The sequence below is a fragment of the Podarcis melisellensis genome (assembly GCF_964234715.1).
Source record: "Podarcis melisellensis genome assembly, chromosome: 3".
In the NCBI taxonomy this organism is placed as follows: domain Eukaryota; kingdom Metazoa; phylum Chordata; class Lepidosauria; order Squamata; family Lacertidae; genus Podarcis; species Podarcis melisellensis.
In genome coordinates, this window is record NC_138530.1 from 88,234,695 (window position 1) to 88,260,608 (window position 25,914).

The following is a 25,914-nucleotide window of genomic DNA, read 5'->3' on the forward strand; positions in this document are numbered from 1 at the left end:
TGCCCAGTGGAGAGGGGCAGCAGCTCACAGCTGATCTCCCAGCCCTGCTGCTGCTACCTCTTACTGAGAGGGGTGAGATGGCAGGCAGGCCAGTGCTGTGTAGGTGCACTGGTGGAGCCAACCCACTTGCTCCTGCTGACATAGCCACACAGCACCAACCTCCCCATTGCCTCTCCCTTCTGGTAAGTGGTAGCAATGCTGCTGCTGCTGCTGGGAGGCCAGGTGCATGCTACCACTTCTCCCCACCAGCTGCTCCTGTGCAGAGATCTGCTGGAGGGTCCTGCTCCCCCTACTCCTTTTCGAGGAAAACCCTAGGTCTAGGCAGAGCTGAACCCTGAAAGTACAAATCGTGTTCAGTAATTTGCTACTAAAGCAGCTCCTTTATCTGATCTCACCTGGCTGGTGAATAGCTGCTTTGAAAGGGTCATTTTATCATGCCTTCACTGTGTTTCCATGCACACTGCTAGTTGCTGTGGCAGAGGAGATCGAAGCAGGGATGGATGGATGAATAAATGAATGAATGAATGCTCAAGGAAGTTAAAAGGCATTCATTACAACAGTTATTTATAATTATTATCTGTGGCTTTCTCCTTAAAGTTAAACCACATTTTCTGAAAAAGAACTGAATGGTATGTTTTATGCTCCATAATGACCTTCTTAATGGGGTAAGGAGATCAATATAGTCTTGCAATCATTTGTTCATTTCTGTGGCTATTATTCACTAGCAGATATTTAGAAAAGCATTTGTATATTGAATTCCAAAGAAAACAATGAGTTTCATTAGCACCTTTTTCTTACAGTGCAAACTTCATTATGGTGATAAATAAAAACAGGGCTGAAATTATTCATTCATATATATATATTCATGCATATATACCACACACACTCTTTCAGGTTTCTTGCAAGTGTGTGTGTGTGTGTGTGTGTGTAATGTGCTGCCTGTTAGGTATATAATATTCTAAAAATTCTGTTTCAGGCTAATACTATTTATAACTTACTGACCTTCTAAATTACAAATTTGTGTTTTATTATAGGGATATGATGATGGATATGGGGGTGAATACGACGAACCAATTTATGAGGCTTATGATAATAGCTATACCACACAAACACAGAGGTAAGCACCAACAAACTAATTTATAGATAAACTACTTATAGATTTCCTTTAATATCTGTTCTAATCCCTAACTCTGCCAGGAGCTACTGCTAAAACCACATCTCAATGTATGGTGTCTAAAAACACCATAAAAGATCCTCAAGGAATGTTAAATTTACCAGGTATACAGACTGTTACCCAGTGAGTAGTGTAATGAAGGTGGAGATTGAACAGCAGAATCACCCCCCAAAACGAAAGTGGAGGGAAGTTCTCTTTCTCAAGTGTTCCTCTCCTTCCCTGTGCCCCCGACTCACAATCCCATCCCATCTAATATTTCTTCTGGATGGCACCAGTCTAGCCTCAAGGAAAAACTAAGAGCAATAATGATTTAACATGAAGTACATAGATACTGTGCCTAATCAATATGTGTTCCAAACTATGGACCTAAACCATGGCAGATACACAGCATCATGCCCAGGGCTCAATTTCTAGTACAGGAAAACACTCAAAGATCACAAATAAGATCAGGATCAATAATACAATGAGAATCAGTTCTAAGACAAAGGCTCAAGGTGGCACATGGAATAAAAACTCTGAACCAGGACTCTGGGTCTGGAACAAAGCAAGGCAAGCAAATGTCATGAGTTGATGAGTCAAGTCAGAGTTGAAGGAGGTAGAGAGGCTGAACCTGTGAGTTCACCACTCAAGGATGAATCCAAAAGCCAAAGGCTTTCTAGGCTCCTGAAAAGGATGGGTTGAATAATTGCTTTTGTGTATTGCATTCCCCTCTTTTATGGAAATAAAGGCAGAAGATGTAAAGTGTGCACAAGAATAATAGGGTCACAGGTCATTTTGTCAGCTATGCCTCTTTTTCTCTTTGAACTGTGAAACCACCTCTGTTGTGTAAGATCTAAAAAGTTAGCCCTCCATGTGTTTTGAGTCATCATGTTGGTTTTGGAAAACTCTGCCCTAAAGCTAGCTGAGAATCAACTGCAAAGTTAAGAAATAACCAAGAAACCAAGACATAGCTTGCTTACAAGGCAAACCGAGGTGAGGCGGTGAGGCATAGCTTCCTAGAGGAGTCAGCAGTCCCAAAACATGGTAAATGCTGCTCCACACACTGTGTTCCAAAAGGAAGGTCTTAAAGCAGAGAAGCTTTGGGGTCTAGCCCACAACTGCAACTCCCACCAAATGCTCTGAAACCTAGCTCAGATCAGATGCTAGGATGGCTGAAGAGATAATTGCAGAAGCAGCTGCAGGAACTGAATCCTGACATCAGCTGTTCAGCACAGTGACTGCCTACTCATCAGAGCATAAAACGCCTTAAAAAAAACTGCTACTGATTTTATGACACAATAAAAGAGAAGGGGGTGAGGAGCTGAAGGAAGGGAGGAAGGCCAAAGCCAAGTAATAATAATAATAATAATAATAATAATAATAATAATAATAATAATAATACCACCCTTTATCTGAAGATCACAGGGCGGTTCACAACATACTGATTGCGCTGGAAGAAACAAAGGAACCCAAGATTGTATGTTGAAATAGGAATAGGGATTTCAAGCCTGGCAAGCTGTCTGCACAATCATTCCCTTGAATGATTGTGTGGCTGGTCCCCCAATATCAATGGCATATTGCTACCTGTTTATTCCATTAACTTCTAGCCTCAGGTTCCTGCTCATATGGAATGCTCTCTCTCCAGTAGTTCTCAAAATCACATATTAAAAACTATGTAATAGCTTGCTGTATAATGCTTGCAGTAATATTCTCAGCAAAACTGAATCATGTTGATTTAATAATTCAGTTTTATTGGAAGACTCAAGACAGCAGCCATCCATTGAGATTGAATTTACAATCAGTTATTGAGTTGAAGGGATTTTCTCCCTAGTTATTCTACTTCTATCCTGTTATTATTTCCCTGCCATCTACTAGATTGTTATGCTGCATGTCTTCATTTCTTAAGAGGTTTAAAGCCTTTACTGAGACAACAGGAATCTTTCACTCACTGCTTTGTTCATCTGAAGTCCAAAGTAACTTTCATTTCAATCCACAACAAAATTGCTTCTAGAATTAACTAGGATTGCCAGATTTAGAATGAAACATGGGCTTTTAGAGTTGTGCAGAAAGGAGAATTTTGGCAGGTGCAATTTTTTCTGATATGATAACAGCATGGCAGGATTTGTTTGTTTGTCATTAAACACCCCTCATAAGAACAAGATTCCAGGGTGGCTTACAAAAGTACAATTAAAATAGAAACCAAGCGAAATACAGAGCAATTAAAACAATCATTATCACAGCAATAGATAAAAAAACCCCAAGGTACAGAGTTGTATTCAACAAGAGTGTTCCGTTCATGCAAGCTCTTCTTCTTGTACAACGGAAATTCCACTCCCTCTCCTTCGTTCCCCAACCCTCCCACCAAATCTGTTCTGGGTTTCCCCCAACACCCTGCAACATGTATGTGGAAGAAGAGAGGAAAGGGGAGTTCTATTGTGCAAGCAGAAATCCCAACGTGAATAGTACAATTTCATTGGACATAACCCAAAATACCTGGGTAAATGAATAAGTTATTTGTATATTAACCTTGCTACATTATTTCTTCTATTTGTAAATGCGATTTTTGTGCTCCTTTAAAAAAAATAAAATAAAGCATGTGTGTTTAAAAAAAGTAGACTAATTGTAGAATGAGATGGTACATTCTTTAGCAAGAATGTTTGACTTTGCCTCTTTATTCAGACATATGCAGGGCATCTTATATCTACAGAGTTTTGTGCCAGGGAAGGGATCAGATTGTATTGTGTATAGTTACAGATAATCTACAACTTGGTACTGAGAAAGTTCCTGCTCCTGCGAAAGTATTCGTGGCAATGTCATCTTGCTTCTGTGACAGCATTAATGGCAACATGCATCTTTGGGTTCATTCAGATGTTGGGATTATGACATTAATTCTCCTTTTAATGCTAGCACTTACGTTCCTGGTTTCTGACATCCCTTTTACACTGCAGTTCCTGTTGTATTGTGACACTGTGTGGTTTTCTTAATTGCTACCCCACCATGTCACACTAACTTTTATTCACCCCAGTGGGTGTCACTGGACATGCCAACACCACCACTCTCTATCCACATATGTGCTTCTGTTCCCCCTGTGATATGCACCACCCCAAAAAAATGCCAGGAGACCGCCCCAAATTTCATCAAGTGAGCAGCAACGGCATGAAACCTTCAGGGAAATTACAGTGCAAAACTCCTGCAGTTTTCCAGGTTAACAGGGTTGCAAATGGAAGCAATTAACATGGAAATGAGCACTAAACTTCCACTAGAGTCTGCTACATTTCCAGAAGTGACTTTTACATCATATGAAAGATTACGTAAAACATGGGAAATTATCAGGTTAAGGAAATGTATGGAAAATACATGGGAAATTATCAGGTTAAGGAAATGTATGGAAAATGGAGTGAAGTGCTGTCTGAATGCAGCCTTTGTCTTTTAGATCGCTCTAGAGAAGTCATGCTAATAAGTTAAATCCCTCTTGGTCCAATAAGCTCAGCTTCCAGTTTAGTGTAAGCCCTTTTGTGATCAGGATCCTGGGTGGTATTCAACAATTTTTTTCTGCTAACGCAAAGATTAGCGCTAGTAAAGGGGATCTCCTCCTCCCTCCCCCATGAACACCATGTACCATCCCTCAATCTGCTTTAGGAGGTTTGTTGAACCCTCAAAACATATTTAGGGGGAGGAGGAAAGGAAATTGTTCTGTTCTGCAAAGAGAAATCCTTTGCGTGATGGAACAATCAGCTTCCCTATACATTGAATGCAACCCTTAGAATCTGGTTAATGAAAGTGTTGTTCCTAAACACCTTTGTTCTTTAAGCAGACAACATAGCTGTGTTTTACTCCTCTCAGAGGGTCCTGGGGAATCCGTTCAGCAGCAGTGAATATCAGATTCATTTGCATTATTTGGGGCATTTGGAATGGCTGGAATTTTCACACGTAAAAAGCCTACCATAAGAATATGCTATGACTATTAGTAGTAATGGCTGAACTGACTTCATAAATCAGCTAAACATTACTCAAGACTTTATAACATTTTAAAATGTCAGCTTTAATTTTCATATAATTTTCTTTCTGGAGATGTTGCAGTCCTTATTGTTATACCAATTCTTAAACTGGAAGCCAAGCTTATTAGGCAAATGGCACAGAAGACTAAGAGAGATTTAATTTGTTAGTATGACATCTCCTGAGCAATCAAAAAGAAGCACGTTGTCATTTATACTTTCACAGTAACATTTGCAAGTGAACTTCCTTAACAGCAAGTTGTATATTATCTGTAACTAGCACACAATACATTTCCTCTCTTACACTAAATTTACAAATCAGTCCCCATATAAAATGCATTGAAGTTGAAAAGTGTCCCCGGATTCATTGAAAAATATCTGGTAACCTTAAGATATACAATTCCTTGAATACATTTAAATAAACAGAGGCAAAATGAGCTATTCTAGCAAAAGTGTAGTACAGTATTACCTAATTCTACCATTAGTCCAATAAATGTATTTTAAAAATTGGTTTCAGGATGCTGAAATCAAATCAGGATTTAAAATCCATTCTGGCGCTTACCGTCTCTATAACTTCTCCCTGCTGCTTTGGCTTCACGTTCCCCAGTCTTAAGAAGTGCCTCGCTTTTCCACTTCCTTCTCACAAACACCACTTCCTTCCACTTGGACATCTCCTTTCCTCATCCCCATGTTTCTCTGCCATGCTTTTTCCCTCATGGCAGTGGCGTCTCACAATTCAGTGGCGCCACACGTGATGTCAAAGTCCCGCCCCCTGCCCCTCGCTTTCCTTTTGGATGCTGTAGTTGTGGCACCTGCTGCAGTGCTCTGCCCCCGGTGTGATCAAACCAGCTCAGGGGAAATGTATTTGCTACCCCATCGTTTCTCCATCTCTCCACTTCTCAGCTTCTTGCCTTCTCTGTCCCTTCTTCCTTCAGCATCTCAGCTCTGGATTCTGCAAAAGCATCTCTCATTCTTGACCCATTCTCATTCCCCAGAGAGCTAGTGTGGTGTAGTGAAGAGCAGTAGTCTCGTAATCTGGGGAACCGGGTTCGCGTCCCTGCTCCTCCACATGCAGCTGCTGGGTGACCTTGGGCTAGTCACACTTCTTTGAAGTCTCTCACCCCCACTCACCTCACAGAGTGTTTGTTGTGGGGGAGGAAGGGAAAGGAGATTGTTAGCCGCTTTGTGACTCCTTAGGGTAGTGGTAAAGTGGGATATCAAATCCAAACTCTTCTCTTCTTCCCCAGCAATAAGACATTGTGGGCCCAGGTAAAGGGACTTGCTTTCTCATAAATGTGCACAGGATGGCAAACCTAGCTGCCATCACAATATCCTGACTCGATTGCAGGATGATGTTATAGCTGCTCAGCCAAAGACTAGGCTGGGTTTCAAAGGCAACAGAGAGGTGATAGTTTTAAGCCTAATATTTTAAGATTTCAAAACTTGTACATAGGCAATAGATGGAACAATCACTATATAGTCTGGTAACACACCACCCTTCCTGATATTTTTCTCTATTGTATACTTCCCCAGTTTAGAGCTATATGCACAGTATTTGCACACAGCTGTATTTCATTTTGGGTTTTGTGCTCATATCTCAGTGTTCATAAATAAAGATTCCCTCATATTTTATTTTGAGACTATTGAATGAATCAAGTTAGCAGGCCTAAAAGATGACATTTTATGGGTCTTCACAGCAATCCACTTACAGCATTCATCACCCAAAACTGTTTTGAAATGCCACCTCTCATTTATTTGATTCAATGAGCACAAGTGTGTATCAAATACACTACCCCTGAAGTAGATAAGAAAGTTTTTTCTCTCCTATAAATCACTTATGCCCTCTAAGGTTCTTGAAATACTTATTTCCACTATGGATCTCCAGTGTTATTTCTGATAGCCTCAAAAAGAGAATATCTTAAGTATTTTCTCCTGTTCTGTAATTCCGTTCCATTGCATTCCATCAGCTTCCTCCTCTCTCTGTGGCTTTTGGCCCTTTTCTGAGCAGATGGCTTATTACACCTATCCATTTCATGTGGCTTTGAAGTATGTATATGTCCATTTGTGATTTAGCAAGCACACAGGCCTCTCTGTATCTTGCTATATTAAGACTGCAATCCTGTGCACATGTACCTGGAGTAAGTCCCATGGAGCTCAATGGCCCTTGCCATAGCAAAGAGGCATAGGATTCTGCTGAAGAATAATTAAAAGTAAAAACAAGGCCCCATTTCTCTAGATAATGTTACCCTGATGATGCAGGTACAGGGGGAAAGAAAATGCCCATCAGACAAGGTAGAAGATACAAACAGTACTTTATTATTACTTTAAAATGAGAAATGCTGAGACTCAGGTTTGAGCAGGAGTTCAGAGCCTCTCTTGTCAAGCAATAATCCAGTAGCAGGGATTTATTTAAATATATTTTACATCCTGCCTTTCTTCCATCATGGAACTCAAGGCCGATTCCATATGATTTCCAGGAAATTGTGATTTTGGAACATAACATCTCCACTGCAGGTGAATTAGCACATGTTTGAATGCTCTCCCAAAGGGTGGGGAAATCTTGCACATCTAAAGTAGCATGCGTTGAAGAAGGCTATGCTAGAACCTTTCTCCATGACGTTATGCCTCAAATGACGTGATGGTGGAAGACCATTTCTTTAAACCAGGGGTAGTCAACCTTTCTGACCATCTTTCTTGATGGTAGAATTTCCTTACTGCCCACCAGTGTTTGATGGAAGGTGGATTCAGCTTGTGCCATAGAACCCCCTACCACCCACCTAGAATCCTGAAACAACCCCTGCTTTAAACCTAGGTCTGCAGCTAATTCATATAAAGTATGAGGTGGTAGAACCTGAATTTTAAAGCAGATGTGGTGCTCATGGGAGGAGAACTGAAGTGACAATGTGCTTTTTGTTTTTCTCCCAGTTCTCTCTCCTCATAGATGCTTTTTATGGCTGACGGGGAATGCTTCCCAATTATCCATGCTATTTAGGGATGGGTGGGGGGGAGACTATTTTACCAAATATGATTGAGGGGAGGATCTCCCTTTCATATTGGTGCATGAAGGAATCAGCGGGTTTAAAGGCTGGACGAAGTACAGCCAAACCCATTGCTTCTGCCAATTATTTTAAAATAGCACAAAACAACATTAAAACTGGACCCACATCTGCACCCAAAATTCAAGAATGGTGAAATTGGGGAGGACCAAAAGAGCAGTGATGCGAATAATGAGCACCAGTCTGAAATATATAGCCCAATAGTAGTTTTGCTGGTCTAGACAGCCTCTCACACACAGTGAACTGGAAACCCCCCTTCCTAATCCCAGGTGTGTTTGGCTGTGGTTGTTCATTGGTGATGGAAAGCCACTTTGCACATGGATATTGCACTTTCTTGGTTGAAACCAAACCTTGCAGGAGTGACAAACATGGCTTTGTGCACAAATAGGTATCCATGTAGCTCATTCTGGAAGCAAGCCAGCTTGTTCAGGCAACAGGAATTGAGCCAACTTCTCTGATTGCAAGGTAGAGGTAGGAGGACGCACTTGTAAGGAGCCCTACAACAACAAAACGTTTACATTTATCAAATCAGCTTAGCTAGGTTGTGGTAAATTACACCATTCTAGAAGATTGCGGGGTATAAACTCTAGCTCAGAGATTTCATTTTTTTAGCCGAGATTTGAACATTTTCCAATAAGAATATTTAACTGGGCAAACAGCTATCATTATAATTGATATACCATTTGAAAATTTGAAGGTTAGCCAAATACATTTATCTCAATTGGGTGAGATTTGTGTCTCCAAGCATTTGAATCCCTTGAGGCAACATTTCCATGGAAAGTTAATTAAAGAGTGCTCACTAGAGGATTACCTGAGGGCATTGTAGCCTATTCACATTTACATACAAATCCCCCATAATACTGTAGGTATGTAAGACTTTCTAAAAAGTGGAAGCTCATGTTTTGCTGAGATAAGGCAGGCCTATTAGCAGCTAAGAGAGCTTTCGTTTTCATAATTAATATTGATTCCAACATATTATGAGTATCCTGTTCTAAGATTCCCTTACTAAAGGTGAAGCAGTGAATGCAACCAAAATAATAAGGGCAAATAATTATTGCTTCCAAAGAAGGTCTCAGATTATGAGCCAGTAAATAATGGCAGTAAGGGAGATACTCAGCCTTATATCTCTCCTGCAGCAGGAACGGAATATTCCTGAATTATTATTATTATTTATTAATTCATTCTTTAAAACTAGCATAAGATAGAATCCCAAGTTTTATCTTAGAAGCCACATTCTAATCACTGTAAAAATGCACATCAGAGTTCCTAAGCCAAACATTTTTGCTAATCATAAATCCAATCTTTCTTGAAGAACGGTTGCTCTTTGACTATTGGAAGTGTCTTACGTGAAATGCATTTTTAACTCTGACAGTTCATACAAGATTTATTGAAGCTCTACTTTAAGATCCTAATCCCCTCCCCCAGCTGCCGCTTGCTTACGAAACACAGTTTTTGTATACTAAACACATTCCCAATTTATTTTAACAGCACAGCACAGAACAGCTGATTGGTTGTAATGTATAAGGTGTAGCAATAGCTGTATTAGTAATAAATAAAAACTCATAAAATAACATGTATGGGACCACCCTGATGAAGTGCTATATATACACCACCACCACCACCACCACCACCACCACCACCATCATAACAGCCACCCCATCCTTTCATTCTGCAACAACTATGTGTTACAGCTAAGCTAATGATATTTTTCTAGAAAAAGAAGTGTTGGAACTCACCATGAGCACCTCCCTCATTCTCTTAGAATGACAATGGTGCCCACTTGAGAGGTGCCAGAATTGAGTTCTTGTGAGTTACCTCTGGAAAAAAAGCCCTGCAGCTAACCCATTTGAGGACTGCAAAAAAGCACCTAAATCAGGCATGGCCAAACTTGGCCCTCCAGCTGTTTTGGGACTACAAGTCCCATCATCCCTGGGTCCTGTTAGCTAGGGATGGTGGGAGTTGTAGTCCCAAAACACTGTTGCACGCCCCTCCAATCGGTGCGAGATTTCAAGCACTTCCCCAGCGTTTGTGTTTACTTTTGGAAATGCGGCACAGCAGAGACTGTGGTGTCTTTAGGATATATGTGATATATATTGTATATTTGCACATATATACAACCTGAGCCTGTGATGGAGGGGTTCACAGCATCAGTGCCCCCAAAGGGTTTTGTTTCTCCCATTGCCACAGCCTTGGATTCAAATAGAAATCAAACGTTGCTCTCAAACACCGCTCTGACTCTCCCTCCAGCTTGCTGGCTTTACTTCTAGGTCATCACAGCAAATAAACTCTACTCCAAACTCTGGGTTTGCCTATTGAGAGAAGAGGCCCCACACATTTACCAGATTGCACTAAGCCCCTTAATCCCCCTGAATCTCCAGGAGACTACTCCAAAAATTAGAAGCTCTGTTCAAATTCTAACACTTTCTGGACTAGAGGGATCTTGTAAGAATACTTTTTATACACCACAGTTTTTATTACACAGCTAGCCCAAGACCAGTTGTGCTTTATAGGCTGCAGGGCACGCCAATGGGGAATTGTATTTATTTCCCCAACTCCATAGCCCTACTGCTTGGTTTTTCTCTAAATTCACCACTACTAAATATGTTCTCCAGCCTCAGATGGGGAGGTGAGGAATCCCTCCAGCAACCTTCATCTTACCAGTGGGCATTAGCATTTTTCTTCCTCGTGGTTTTGGAATAAGTGGAGGCATCAGAGACAGGTTGCCCCATTCTAGCTACCCTCAATCTGGGATCAGAATGAAAGTATGGGCTTTGCAGGAGTGTTTGGTCCCCCCCCCCAGGCAGCTTTCCCTCTCTAAACAACAATGTGATGTTGGAGTTAATGTACAGATGCGGAGACAGCCATTGCTGGCAATACAAGATCAGGCTGCCCTGAAGCTAAAGGCTAAAGTATAATGTAGTGTATGCTAGGGGAAATGCACCTGGCTGATAATGAGTTCATCTTATATGTGCTTTCAGGCTAGGAACCTGAGCTCTCAAAAATGTGCTTTACTTTATTTTCAGGCTAATGAATGCTAATCATAGAGAACAGTGCCTTGCTTCCCAACTGCCAAGGAAACCTGGCTTTCTTGGATGCATGAACACAAAACTTGCGAAATTATAGGATAAAAATTAAAATTTATAAACAGGAAAGATTTGCTTATGCTGATTTCTTTTGATAATTGCTGAGATGTACTACACTTGTATAAAACATGAATTGAGTTGAGATTTGTTTTCTGATGCCACCTTAAAACAGTCATAGAAACCATCTGTGCTGGCTCAAGATGCTTGAAATGCAATTCACTTATCAAAGCTCTTGTCCAAGAAATTAGACAAGAATATTATTCGAATAAATATAAGTAATAGATAGCTGCATATATTCAGCTGTATTTAAAGTGGCATGCATTAATGAACAGTTGCCTCCATATTCTGGAAATGCTCAGATTCCAGCAGTGAATTCTGGAGGAGAACTCGTTTGTTACTAGAACCCATAGTGCAGGCATAGGCAAACTTGGCCCTCCAGATGCTTTGAGACTACAACTCCCATCATCCCTAGCTAACAGGACTGGTGGCCAGGGATGATGGGAATTGTAGTCTCAAACATCTGGAGGGCCGAGTTTGTCTATGCCTGCCATAGTGGTTGGTTTGTTTTTGAAGAGGCAAGTCTTAAAATGGTGGATTAGCCAAGAGTCAGAATGACATGAGAAATTGAAATCCCAACCCCACTGTGTGGATAGCTGAGAGTGGGGCTTAGATGGTGTGTAATATCCTCTCCACCAACCTCCATTAGCAGAAAGGAGCACCACAGGTTGGGGAGGGGAGGCCTGCCTTGTGATGCAAGTCCCAGCTCCACCCAAGCAGTTCTCCTACTGGCAGCAGGCAGCAGAAAAGGCCCCTCAACTTTAGATTTGTTGCAGCTTACCTAAATGGTCCTGGGGCAGTGCAGTGGCAAGGTCAGAGCTGTGCAGATCTGTGTGTTCCCATTGGTGTGTCCATGCAGCCCTGACCTCAACACTGCCCTGCCCTGGCCATATCCAGGTAAGCTGCAGCGATGCCAGTGTTGGGAGATTCATGTTGCCCATGACACTGGCCTGCTGGTTTCCTGCTTTCCCGCAGATGTGATACCAGAGGCTTTTTTTCCTCCCTCTAAAATTATCATTGGCCGTGTTGACACATCTGTTCTGGCATGATGTTACTGGTCTTTCCAAAGCATGAAGGATGCTTTGTTAGGAAAACGTGGTTATGATGTTACTGCTGCAGCACAAGGAAATGGACTGAGTGAGTTTTGTTTCTCCTCTGTCTCTTATCATTTGGGGATCTAACCTGCCTCTTCCCAATGACAGCACATACATACGTTTTGACAAGAACAGAGCTGAAGCCACTGCAAGTCAAAACAAAAATTCCTGCTGGTTCATTCCAATAACCACAATGTTTTAAATGTGGGAGGTGTATCATTAAAATGTTTAGTTCTAGTTAACTGTGATCAAAGAACTGGTCGCATAGGCATTTTTTATAGCAAGCTGTAATTCCTTCTACACGTTCACAGTCAAATCTTCAAAACCACTGCCATTCAGGGTAACTTTTATCGGGGTTTAAAATGAACAATGCATTCTACTGTATGTTGCCTTTTTCCTTCACTGATTTTTCCTTTCAGGTTTTCCTCCTTAAATATTGAGTTAGCGGTTGCTTGTCTAGATTTATTTTTTATTTTTTTTAAAAGGACCAGCATAACAGACATATTTTCTTGTGTTTGAAGCTTTCCTGTGCCAATAACTTTACTTGCTGTCAATCTATTGCAGTCTGCCTGAATATTATGACTATGGTCATGGAACAAGTGAAGATGCTTATGACAGCTACGGTAAGGCCTGTTCTATTTTTGGTAAAAGTGTGAAGTCAGAAAACCAATCACTCAGTGACAACCTAAAATTACTTGTACATTCTCCCTCTCCTGCTTTTATAGAGGCCAGACTAGGCTGATTTATGTCATTCTGAGGTAAAATGTGACTTGTGGGACTGAAGCCAGGAAACTGAGCAGATTCGTTTTCATCAGAATTTCAAAGACATTCATCACACTTGTAGATCAGTTTTTAAAAAGCAGTGGTGAAAATGCTGATTAGGGCCCAAATCTATTTCATGGTGATGGTCGTCTGTCTTACTGGTGTCACCTTGTTTTACATATATGCTGTCTCAAATACAGGAAAACAAAAAGAAGCATGCAATGCCTCAAATGCTTTGTTCTTGTTGGAGAGCAAGTATATGCTACTTTAATTAAAATGCATTTTTTAAAAAAGTATTGCATGTATAGTTTCCAGTAGGTCAAATCTTGCCTAAAGTTCATGACAAACCTGTCAGTCTCTAACCAGCAACTGATTGCTCATATAGGGTTGCCAACTGATGGGCAAGGGGTGGGCAGACCAACAGGGTTGGGGTCTTGTTGTTTTGGGAAAAGTTACCACAAAAGCAAGGCCACTTCCCCTCCGTAGAGAGCATATGAGAAATAAAAAATAGATGTTCTCTACAAGGTTTATCTTTTCCTTCAGTGTGCAGGCTGTGACTGGCATTCAGCCACATAACAGAAATGTACACGCACACATTATATACTCACGCCCACAGATATGAAGAGAAACTGGAAGTTCTGTATACTAGAATTGTGTATATACTATAGGGCATATGACCCAGTTGAGATTAAGCTCTTTCAATTGATTGCAATAGAATGAATTTCAGAATGTGCTTGACTGAAATCAACACTCAGCCTGTCATCCTATGCCTACTTTCATGGGAATAAGCCCCACTGAACTCACTGGGGCTTACTTCTGAGTTGACTCGTATAGGATTGCACTGTTAATAGTGCTTAATTTTGAATGTGCTATGGCCATCGGGTGTTAGGGATAATCTAAGCAACAGATATCTACCAGGAATAGTCCCTTTACACAGACAAAATTCTGACCTCAGAACCTGACCTGCTACCTGTCCTTCCCAGAACATCTAAACCCTCTGCTTTGATTTTAGAGAACATTTAAAAAAAAAAGTTAATTTGGCCTTGAAAGCTTTCTAAAATCACCAGAAGGTATAAGTTTGGATTCATTCTGTTGAAGCAAACAAAATGTGAAAGAATAACCCATCCATCCAGCAAGAATAACTAGAAATTGCAAAAAAAGAGGTAAAAGATGCATAGGAAGAATAGAAGTTTATGCAAGTTGACAGTTTCAAAAATAATTGTATTTGTTCAGCTGTTGAGAATATATTAGTGCACTGCAAAGTTTCAGTTCCTTCATGCTTGGTTTAAAATAATGATTTCCTAATAGGACAATGTCAAACAATGATGCTAGCAAATAGAAAATGGCATTATTTCCACAGTTAGTGTTCACTAAGTGTGTAAGGATATGGGGCCAGAAAGATTGGGCTATATAACTTGATTGGATGAGCTGTGTAGCATGCCAGCCTCAGCTTCTCACCCTACCTGGTTTTGTCTTGCTTTCCTTTTCCTGGGCTTTTGCTCTCTTCCTCTCTCTCTCCATTGAGATGCTCACCCACATCCATTGCCTCATCTGCCCCAGCTTCTCCTCCTCTTCATTTCATTCATGTTCATCTTTGGTCCAACCCTGTGGCCATGTTAGAAAAATGCACACCAGGATAGGTGAGTACTTGCAAATAGAGCGGGATTTGATTTTTTGTTTGCCCCACATCTTGGCATCTTTTAATGTTTCCCCCAACATTATACTATAACTCCATTGCACTTTTCCAGACAGCAGCTGTGCTAGTTATATGTCCATACACCTTTGCCTCCAAAACTCCTTTTCTTTAGGCACCAAAGGTTAGTGTGTAGTGTGTTGGCTCCTAGTAAGCATACAAAGGAGATGAGGTTGTGAGTGAAGATGTTTGATGTTGCGAAGTTGCTGACACAAAGGCAAGGCAATTCTCATATGCTTGTTCTCGGGCAAAAGGGACTTCTTTCCCAAGTCAACAATTGTAGCTTCCCCCAGCATAGCCAGTCTCAGAGCTTTCAGGTGGTGCATCTCTCACCTATGTCAGCAAAGCATTTCAGAAGAAGGCAGAGATGGAATGACAGATGTGTAGTGCATTGTTGTATAAGTCATGGATCCAATTGGTGCCTTTCTACTCATAGTGGGGTTTTGATCCAGAAGAGGCATTCATTAACAGAAGAGGACAGGAGCCAATTTCTTCCTCATCCACCCTGCAGTTCATGGTTCTCCAAGAGAATCTTTTCCTGGGCAACCCTCTAGAACAGGGTGAAAGGTGGTATAGGTAGCTGCAGGGAGGGATATGGGATTTGCCAAAACCACTCCTCCCCTTTCATGACCAAGGACTTCCCTGGGATCAAAAGTCCTTCCATGAGTGGCATAGTACCAATTGACTTCCGCCCAATGAGAATTATTTGGTTTTCTGTGAAGTATATTGAAGGTGTTAAAACTACCATTGATGAGAACACATTTGTATGAATGTGCTTTTTTTTTCTTACTGTATTTGCTGTTACCACTGGATGCAGTCAAAAGAGAATATTAAACTCATATAAATTCCACTGGATATTAAGTGATTTGATTTTAGAGAGGCTCATGCATTGTTACTTGAATTCCTCACAACACTTATTTGCAAGTAAGTCCCATTGAGATTTACTTTGGAGTAAACATGATTTGCATGGCAGTGCATGAGTGTGATTCTAATAAAATCCCAATGAAACCAATAGGATTTACTTCTGAGAAAATGTGCTTAGGATTGTGCAGACCTAGAAGTAGATATATTAACTTCATGTTTTACAATTTCATGGTCCTAATTTCAGTATTACATGCAAAAAACTTGAGAAACTCAAAAATCCTTACTTGTGTTTTGTTTCATTTGCACCAAAAAGATGTAAAGATTTTTAAAGGGGTGATTATCCTGCGCTGCCCCTGGTAGTATGCAATATATAATTACAGAAACTATTGGCCTACTTTTCTGCTTATGGCTGATCAATCTGGTCATCTCATTCATCTGCACCATCATTGCTATTTACATATACCAAATTCTTCAAAGCTGATTAGTCTTTTTAGTTATCCATGCAGTCCTTAGATAAATGTTGTTGGTTACATGGGATGGGGGGAAGTATTAATGAAAAAAATTAATGAATAAATTAATGAAAACAAAGTAGGCTTCCTAACCATGCACTGTTAGATTTTTAAAGGATGTATTATTCTACAGGGATTATATGCCAAGAATGCTGCTGCTGCTGCTGCTGCTGCTGCTGCTAATAATAATAATAATAATAATAATAATAATAATAACTATTATTTGTACCCTGCCCCATTTGACTGGGTTTCCCCAGCCACTCTGGGTGGCTTACATTGCATATAAAAACATAGTAAAACATCAAACATTAAAAACTTCCCGGTACAGGGCTGCCTTCAGATGTCTTCTAAAAGTTGTGTAGTTCTTTTTCCCCTTGAGAGCTGATGGGAGGGCTTTCCACGGGGAGGGCATCACTGCTGAGAAGGCCTCTGCCTGGTTCCCTGTAGCTTCACTGCTTGTAGTGAGGGAACTGCCATAATACCCTTGGAGGAAGACCTCTGAACAATGTGGGTGGAGACACTACTTCAGGCATACTTGGCTGAGGCTGTTAAGGTCTTTAAAGGTCAGCACCAAGACTTTAAATTGTGCCCAGAAATGTACTGTTCTGGAACCTTGCTTGTAACTACTGTCTTTAAAAGTGCAATGAGTAACTGAATGCAGTTCTTAGTGATATAGCTAAAGTTTTCATTTGATCTTGGGTTTTACATAACACCCCATGGAAAACTTGTCCTTTTTCTCACTCTTGCCCTCTCTCTCATCCTTTCTTCCATTTCTCTTAGTCTTCTTAAGAAATGAACCCTCTTTTTTAGTGTTTGAGTTTGTAGCCTCCCTAAAGGCCAATTAAAACTACTTTTCTCCAAAGATATACCCAAAGTACGGTGTGTTAAATCCTTCAGCATCTTCCCTTTGACACATGGTTGCAGTGGGGGGAAGGTGAATAATTTCTACAGACAACAGTAGATTCTGTACTCTATTTATTGCCCATAGATAAGGATCTATGATTGTCTGAGGTTAATCAGAATTTTGAAGAATTCAGGACTGTGATTATTGGCATTTTGTAATTCCAGTCTTAGAAAGAACACCTATAGCTACTCGTACAACGTTTTATGAACTATCAGGTTTTAATTTTAAAAGTGTAACTTGGTGGATGATCAAACGAGTTTTTGATGTTGATCAGCCATCTATACACACGACTACAGTGGTACCTCGGGTTACATACACTTCAGGTTACATACGCTTCAGGTTACAGACTCCACTAACCCAGAAATATTACCTCGGGTTAAGAACTTTGCTTCAGGATGAGAACAGAAATCGTGCAGCAGCGGCAGCAGGAGGCCCCATTAGCTAAAGTGGTGCTTCAAGTTAAGAACAGTTTCAGGTTAAGAACAGACCTCCAGAACGAATTAAGATCTTAACCTGAGGTACTACTATATATACACACAACTTTGCATTTTTCCCTCCAGCTCCTCTACCTTTTAGAATAGTGACTACGGAATGTTAGTGTTGCACAGTGGAAGGCTTAAAATTTAAGATGCAAGGCTTCTCTTGCCTGGTTTCCTAGTTTGTGTTCTAGTCTGAAATGAACAGCCATCACTTAATCAAATTAGTTTGGCACAAAAAAGGGGGCATATTTGGGGGAGAGGCTGTGGCTCATCCACTTAGCTCACTCTTTAAGGGGATTTGGTCCTGGTGGGTATCACAACCTTTTGAATTATAATGAAGACTTCTGAACACAGGTTTGTCCCACAGTCAGAATATGTGATAGCAATCCACTATGTGATGAAAGAAAGATAATTTTAATTCATTAAAAGGTGATTAAATTTTTTGCAATAAATAAAAGCAGAAAGGATTTTTTTGTATTTTATATATATATAAAAAGTTCAGGCTGACCCACTGAAGTGAGTCTTACCATTTCCTTGAGTTAAGAACTGCCACCAAGTGTAAGTAAGTCAATGCAGTTTTTCCTTAAGATAGTCATAGTGGAATCCTATACATGTCTATTCAGATGTAAGTCATGGTGAGTTCAATGGGACTTCTGCCCAGGTAAGTGTATATTGGAGTGAAGCCTCAATCAAGTGTCTAGAAAGCACACGTTCATATCAATGCAAGTAAGTAAGTGGGAGATCCTCTTGGAAATAGGAATGTAAAATTAACATATACAAAGGATAGAATTCCTAATGAGCCCTGTCAGTGGAAGCCGTCCACAGGGACTTCTCCTTGTGCAACAGGGCTCTTCACCTCTCCTTCTCCCCTGCACCCTCCAAAATTGGGTCTAGGGGGGGTCAGAAGAACCCCCCCCCAGACCAGCTTGCAGGAGAGGGAGAAGAAGGATCATGTTGTCTGGCAAGCTGAAATGCTTGTGCAGACAGAACATTTGTCATAGGAGATATATATTAGTGCATGGTCTCAACATCCTCTTTAAACGTGTGCAGATAATGCATCAATAAAGCAATGCTCCCAGCACATACAGGAAGTTTACTGAAAGCCCAGTGAAAGTAATGGCAAAGAGCCAATGTGAATTTTAAGTAAGACTGCTGAAATAATAATAAGTAACTGTCAATTGATCACAAACCAAGGAGGCTGGCAGCTAGTGATAATAGCAATTAACTTCCTATTCCCCATTTAATGGTGGGTTGCTGTATTGATTCAGTGAAAACACAGCAAATTGGAAGTATCCACATTAATAAAAGGTTTCTGCTCATGCATTTAATACTTGTGGCTTTAAAACAAAATCCCATAACTCTTGATTAACTTGTAGCCATGATTACTCATGTCCTTAGCCCTTTCTTTCCAGTTCCTGCAGCCCTCCTGAAATGATTTCATTCGTAAGCAGTTCTCTTTCAAGCTACTTTTAACTTTCTTCTCCCTTCTTCTTTTTCCAATTCAAATCGATAAATGCAAGATTATTTTTTTAAGGGAGGAGCCTATGGCAATCCAATATCCACTTTTCAGAACACAATGGGATTTCCTTTTGAGTAGACATGCATAGGATAGCACAGTAATCATGATAAGTAGAAGCAAAGTGTTCTGGTTGTTCAGGAAAGCAAACAGCCTCTATTAGGCGATTGGGCAAAGATGAATCTGCAATAAAAGTGCCCTGCAGGAGAAAAGGGAGCAGATATTTGAAACACTCGAGGCAAGGAGTATTTTTGAAAAAGTTCATCCACAGCAAGGAAGGAAAGGTCTAGATTCATAGTCACAGGGGTTCATAAGGCCTCTGGCAAGAACAGTCAGTCAATGGCTTGATGAGAAACAATAAGAGCAGAGGCGGTTTTAGGGTGGCATTGGGTGCCATGCTGCAGGGGGGTTGCAAAACAATGCTGTAGAACAGAGCGTGATAGGTAGGGGTGTGTGCCAAATTTTAGCATCACACATGGCACTGCTGGTGACATACATACATAACATTAAGCTGAAGATCTAGATGTGTGAGCATAGGCAGCCTTTTTCCTACTTTCTTGCTCTTCCCATTGTGCAAGCAGCAAAACACACCAAGATTCAGCCTTTAGCCATTGCTTCCCATTACATGTGAAACTAGAAACTGCTACATTTAACAGCTTTTCAAACCAAGCCAGGAGCTTGCTGTGTCTGAATGTTCCCCTCATTCAGAGGACCTCATTCAGAGTTTGAGCTGTCACACACTGATTTTGTTCTACATTGTGTCTGGTTTTTTAGACCTATCCACTCCCCAAATACCTGATCCAAGTCGTGCAGGAGTTAGTGTAGTCTGGAGGAGGAAGAGGATAATGGAAGTGATTCTTTGAATATGCCATGGTGACAAAGTATGAGTTTAATCTGCTTGAAATGCTGACAAAACTTTGCCATGCTAGAGGATAACTAATCTGTCTTGTGTGCCCTTACATTTCTACACGACCTATGCAATCTGCTGCGTTTCTCAAGCAGAACCCTAGCAGGTCTGTTATTTGCCACTGACCCATGTGAACAGACATCACGCACGCTCTTGTTGTCTAATTGGTGTCTTGACCGTAGGCTGCTTGCTAGTTTGTTCGTGCAGGTGCACAACTTAGATCATTGATTTGATTCATTTGGGAATGAGTTTGCAGACATAATTGTGCATATTTTACTTCCAGAGCTTACTAATCACAAGCTGTCTAACTCTCACCAGGATGTTGTGACCAACAGAGATTTCCCTAGAAAAATGCTGAACGGCTAGTCATTGATGTTGTAAATGGTCACAGTGACCTAATATTAAACAACAACCCACTCACCCCACTTCATTAACTGCTAAGCTTACACTTGCTCTTTATATATAATGCGCTGTAGTAATATCTCAGGAAAAAAATTAAAGAGACATAGTTTAAAGCACAGAGCTTAGGAATGAAATGACCCAGGCAGGAACTCGTTAAGTACCTGAAATTTGGCTCCGGGGGAAATAAGTAAATAATAATACTCCCAAGTTATATCATAGCCTAGAGGTCTCCTAATTTATTTGGCCTACCGCCCCTTTTGCAGAAAAAAAATAATTACCTTAAATATTCACTTAAATATCTTTAAGTGAAACAACAGAAGGGTGTAGTGACAAATTTGGACAATAAAGTAATCACCATGATTATAACTCTATGTTACGTAGGTGTCATTACACAACAAATGAAATATGTACAAATGTTTTCCAAAATTGGACAAGGAGATGGACTTGGCCGCAGGATTAAAAACCCATGGGGCAGACCCAAGTGAAGCCTGCCGGCTGATCTGCCCCAGGGTTGGGCTAGCACCATAGCCTGCCTGCCATTGGACAAATAAGCTAGGCAAGCTGCAATTCACTTCCTGGGCCTGAGTGAAGCCAAAAAGGGCTCACCCTGGTCCGGGGAAACCCCTCACCTCCAGCACAAATGCCAGATTATTGCACAACAAATGAAACAGGTATGAATGGTTTTTCAAATTAAAATTTTCTTTCTTTATGCTTCTACCACCCCTTATTTTATTCAATATCTCCCAACTGCACCCGAGGTGACTACCACCCCCTGGATTGTTTCAGCACCCCCCAGGGGGCAGTATCGGCCACTTTGGGAAACACTGTCCTAGCCCTTTGAATGTAAGAATTTATCTGCATGATTTAGAATGTCATCCAGACTGTCTTGGAGGATACTGATTATTTGGGTCCCATCCAGGCTAGCTGTCAATCTGGTTTCAGGACAGAAACTGCCTGGTTGCTGTGGGGCATGGGCAGGGTGTGTGGGGTGGTGGGAATCAGCAGAGATGTTTGTACTACAGGGCCTGAACATTGAATACTGCTTCAGTAAGATAATGAGCTGATGAAAATTACTCATCCACCACTACACAGAGCTAAGCTGAGAATATCACATGCTGGTGTAATTCAGAAAAATGACCATGAGTTCACTTAAGACTCCAACTAATGGAGTCTGTATCAATACATTATTGTTACTGGGTGATTAGTGTGTGTGTGTGTGTGTGTGTGTGTGTAAAACTAATATTTCATGTATATTGAGAATTATCTGCACACTCTGGAAAATTCTGTCCTAACGCTACTTTAGTTCCAAGTAGTTTCCATTCTACTGTTTTCTTTTTTTAGCTGAATATGGAAGCAGAAAACACATTTCAATTACCCACTTTTGATTCAACTCCTGATCCAGTTAATGTACCAGCTGCAGAAAACGATATCCACCTCCATGCTTTAGCATAGCGTGTTAGAAACTCAGTTATGGCATGGGATTTGGAGAGCAGGCAAACTTAAAGCAACCGTTTTCTTATGACTGATTGTGTTACCAGTAAATTGGATATTCATATCTTGCATCAAATAAGGGAAAGAGGTCTGTTGCTCTTTACTGAAAGCTGTCTTGGCTGGCAGCGAAATCTTATAAGTGTGATTTTAGAGAGGACACAGAAATGGATCCCAAAACTGTCCTTATATTTGGTTTGCTAAATTGCACAACGGGGAACAGCTCGATCTTTTACACACGCACATGCCTACTAAAATAAAGTAAATTCTTTCTTCTTATTTTGTCTGTTTTAGCACAAGAAGAGTGGGCCATAAGCCGTCCCAGCCTAAAGGCGCCACCTTCCAGGTCAAGCAGAGGGGGTTACAGGGAACACCCCTATGGTAGATATTGAAGGTCCTCCTCATCTGTGACCTCAACCTTAAAGACAATTAATAACCCGTGATCTCCACATAAACGGCAACAAGACAAGTAATAGCCCATTTCTTTTCTATCCTAGGAATTACTGCTTATGATTACTCTATATACTTCTTGTGTTTACACAATGGAGTGACACTGGCATTAGTACTATTTTATAACATGGACTATAAAAGACCGTTGGCAAGCATTGGCTAAACCATTCAGCAAGATGATGTTTTCTTGGTTGTTCTCATTGTTGTGTGTAATTTTAAAGCAAAACAGGACAAATAAGCATGAAGCTGCATCTATTCCCCTCCACACCCCTCCCCCCTGCCCGGTACAACAATGATCAATTTTTTTATTTAGGGTTGCTAAAAATGTAATATGACTTTTTTGAACCAGATGATAATCAAGATGTAGATAAGATGTTTTAACCTGTCTTTTTAATATATGTTAGTTAGATTTAAGATGTTCAATATTAAGTTTGTAAATTTCATTTTAAATGCTGTTTTAATGGGGTTGACAACAAGCGGCTACTGTATGTATGTAGCTAACTGAATTTGTCCAGTGTTTTAACCTGTATTTGTTTTGCTTTTTTATTTTTAAAAAATCACATAAAGTTCCATGTGTAAAGCTTCTCTAAATAGGAAACCATAATTTTGTCAAATATGTTTGCCATAATTTGTCAATAAAGCTGAAACCTTTTGTAAGAAACTAAATTTGGAATTACGTGTGTTTAGCTTTAAATGCCTGCTTGATTTCTTCTTCAAGAGATGCCTAAAATGTTTTCGATATAAAAACTTTTTTTCAAAAACAAAATACATAAATGAACCCAAGTTTGTTTTAAGAATATGTGCAACACTTTAAAAGTTGTATTAATAGCTTATGGTTGTTAAATAATTTAAAAGCTAGCAAACTAAACTGTGACATGAATCATGGATAGCAGAGACTAATGTATAACATGTTAATGAGAGAGGAAAAAGAGGTGGCTTTAGAACAATAAATGGATTTTTAAACGATCCTCTAAGCTTGATCTTGCTAAACACACACTCTGATTGACTTGTTTGTATTAGCATGTCTCTCGTGAGAATGTAATGGAGTTTAAAGAGGTAAGATTACGGCTTACCAGTGTTAGACTGTCTAAATGCTAGTTCTTCAACCTTTGAGTTTCCCCGCACATTAAATATCCCATTCAACATGTAAGCATTGCATAGACTCACCTTATTGTTTTCACTCCGAGGAGTGTGTTGACTGCATTTGCGTAGTTATCTAATAATTTGTCTTGACAAACCAATCATCAGTGTCACTGCCCAATTGTTGCTCTTCAACTTCAAAAACTTTATTTGTAATTTTCAGTGCTAATTATCACCTCCCTTGAAGGCAGTTTAGAGGGCTGTTATTTCTTTTGAGAATATCAGACTTGATGGCTGATGATTATTAAGGAAATATGTCGCAGGACTCAAAGGATGACTAAACGTTAAACAGGTAACATTAATAGTAACTCTGTAATTTTGAGTATGCAACAGCAATGTTAAATATTCCAAGTGATTAAGTTACTGATAGTTAAAAAAGTAAACCTGCCAAAACATAACAAATAGGTATTATAGGCTATTAAAACAACTAATTAACATTAACTAGCGGCAACAAAATTATTTTACAATATATAACCCTCGAGGCAATAAACAGAACTAAAATTAACAATAATAGTAATGCAACTCTTGCTAACGGTGAATATATAACCTAAATTTTTTATGACAAAAAAGGAAGACTTTATAGTAGGGATACCAAAACTGTGAAATCTTTTAACTACAATTTTTTGTTTCTGGTGGCTTTTTGTCAATGTGATTGGTTTACTTTTTTGATGAGAACAGAACATAGGCCGGTTGCTGTTCATTTTGTTAAAAAAAAAAAATCTCTTGCAGCTGGAGTTGCATGCTAACTTTCTTGAGTAGTCTTTGAAACATATGTCTTGTCAGTTGATTCTTTTGTGTTTATTGAAGTTAACTTAGCTAGCTGTACAGCTGTCACACTGAATGTTCTGTCTCACTGTTTCAGGGACCCAAACACAGTGGACAGCAAACCAGCACAGTTACGTAGTGCTCAGGTAAGCAATGAATACAGTTCTTCATCTGCACGTGCACACACACACACACACACACACCTCAGGGTAATTGGTTTTTCTTCTTCTTTTCAATCCCTGGAACTGTTCCCCGTAAATAACCATTTGTTTTCGGTTTATTCAGTTCCCCAACACCACAGTCCTGTGCACACTTAACTGGAAATAAGTCCCATTGGATTTACTTCCGAGTAAAGATGGTCAGGATCATGCTGCAAATGTGCGTTCACATATTAAATACTGATGGTCTCTAATATGCGCCACAGTAGACTTCTGCTTGACAAGAAAAAGCTGTGTTGGGGGGGGGGGGGAGAGAAGCAGAAGCAAGTGTTGAGTTGTGTGTCGAACTGCCCAGTAAACAATTTCTAACAATGTTTACAGTAGTTGCGAACATGATGCATTGAATTCTTTTCTTTTAGAAGCAGGAGCCCTTTATTTAAAAAACCATCATATAATTTTTGTAAATAAACTATCCATTGTGAGCAGAAATGCATTAAATATACTTTTTTCCCCCAGAACAGACAGGTTTGTGGATTTTATTATTGGTTATGTTTGTTCATTTTTGTGTTAGATTTATATGTGGTAGAATCATCGCAATAGCTCTCTTTCATCTTTTTGATTTCTCTTTATTCCACTTTGCAGGTGAATTCATCTCAAATTGGCATGATACCAGTTCATGCCAGGAGAACTGATTGGTCCCCTATACCTACTGACAGATTTTGCATTCCTGGCGTGACTTTTTGTACATGTGTTCCTCCACAGGTATTCCTCCAGTGAGGAAAAATTACACTGGAATTGGCCTAGGAAAGGTGTCGAACTTAGAGTCTTTCTTCCTCTTCCTCGTAATATACCTGAGGGCAAAGTTTGGATTACTAGAACCTTGTAGAACTGAAACTTTGCTGTACTGCAGTAAATTAGGAAGATTATTACTTCAACACAAAGGTTTGTGCATAAAGATTTCTAAATAACACATGGCCTTGCAATAACAATAGAAGTCAACTTTACAGAATATCTCTCATGAAAGTGGGGCTATTGTTTTTGGTTTTCCCCCAATTCATGGCTTAGTCGTAAAGAGTCTCATCCAAGCTCACATCATGAGCACTGAGTTAATAGATGGTGATTTTCAGATTGACCATTATAGGAAGTTAACTTCAGAAAGAGTGGTCCAGGTCCTAGCTTTACAGCAGGGATGGGGAACTTGTGGCCTGCAGATACTGTTGGACTACAACTCCCATCACCCCTGACTATTGGCCATGCAAACTGTGGCTAAGCTACCAGCAACATCTTGAAGATCCCACCCCTGGTTTAGACAGTGGTTTACTTCTTCTTCCAGGACTTTTCTTTTCACATAGCTTCCATGGTTGAAAAATCTTTTTACATCTACTATAGAACCTTAGTTTATTGCAGAAGATTCTAGGTTGTTTTCTAGGCTGCACAGA

The 25,914-nt window shown here is 40.1% G+C and overlaps 1 protein-coding gene and 1 long non-coding RNA gene across 3 annotated transcripts in view; one reads left to right on the forward strand and one right to left on the reverse strand.

Moving 5' to 3' along the window:
- KHDRBS2 (KH RNA binding domain containing, signal transduction associated 2) overlaps positions 1-25,914 on the forward strand; it is a 341,718-nt gene that overhangs the window by 296,739 nt on the left and 19,065 nt on the right. The window contains exons 7-11 of one of the 2 annotated variants that reach the window (XM_081906475.1): positions 1,035-1,117; positions 13,003-13,061; positions 22,257-22,431; positions 24,415-24,463; positions 25,238-25,314. In XM_081906475.1, the coding sequence (XP_081762601.1) occupies positions 1,035-1,117; positions 13,003-13,061; positions 22,257-22,354 (240 nt within the window). In that variant the 3' untranslated portion in view covers positions 22,355-22,431; positions 24,415-24,463; positions 25,238-25,314. Of the gene's footprint in view, positions 1-1,034; positions 1,118-13,002; positions 13,062-22,256; positions 22,432-24,414; positions 24,464-25,237; positions 25,418-25,914 lie in introns of those variants that run through there. The other variant, XM_081906474.1, reaches the window with a different exon arrangement.
- Positions 7,444-25,914, reverse strand: part of LOC309367348 — a 146,944-nt gene continuing 128,473 nt past the window's right edge. Inside the window, exons 5-6 of the long non-coding RNA XR_014167068.1 lie at positions 14,664-14,805; positions 7,444-8,701 (exon numbers count right to left, since the gene is read on the reverse strand). This is a non-coding gene — a long non-coding RNA (uncharacterized lncRNA). The remainder of the gene's footprint in view (positions 8,702-14,663; positions 14,806-25,914) is intronic.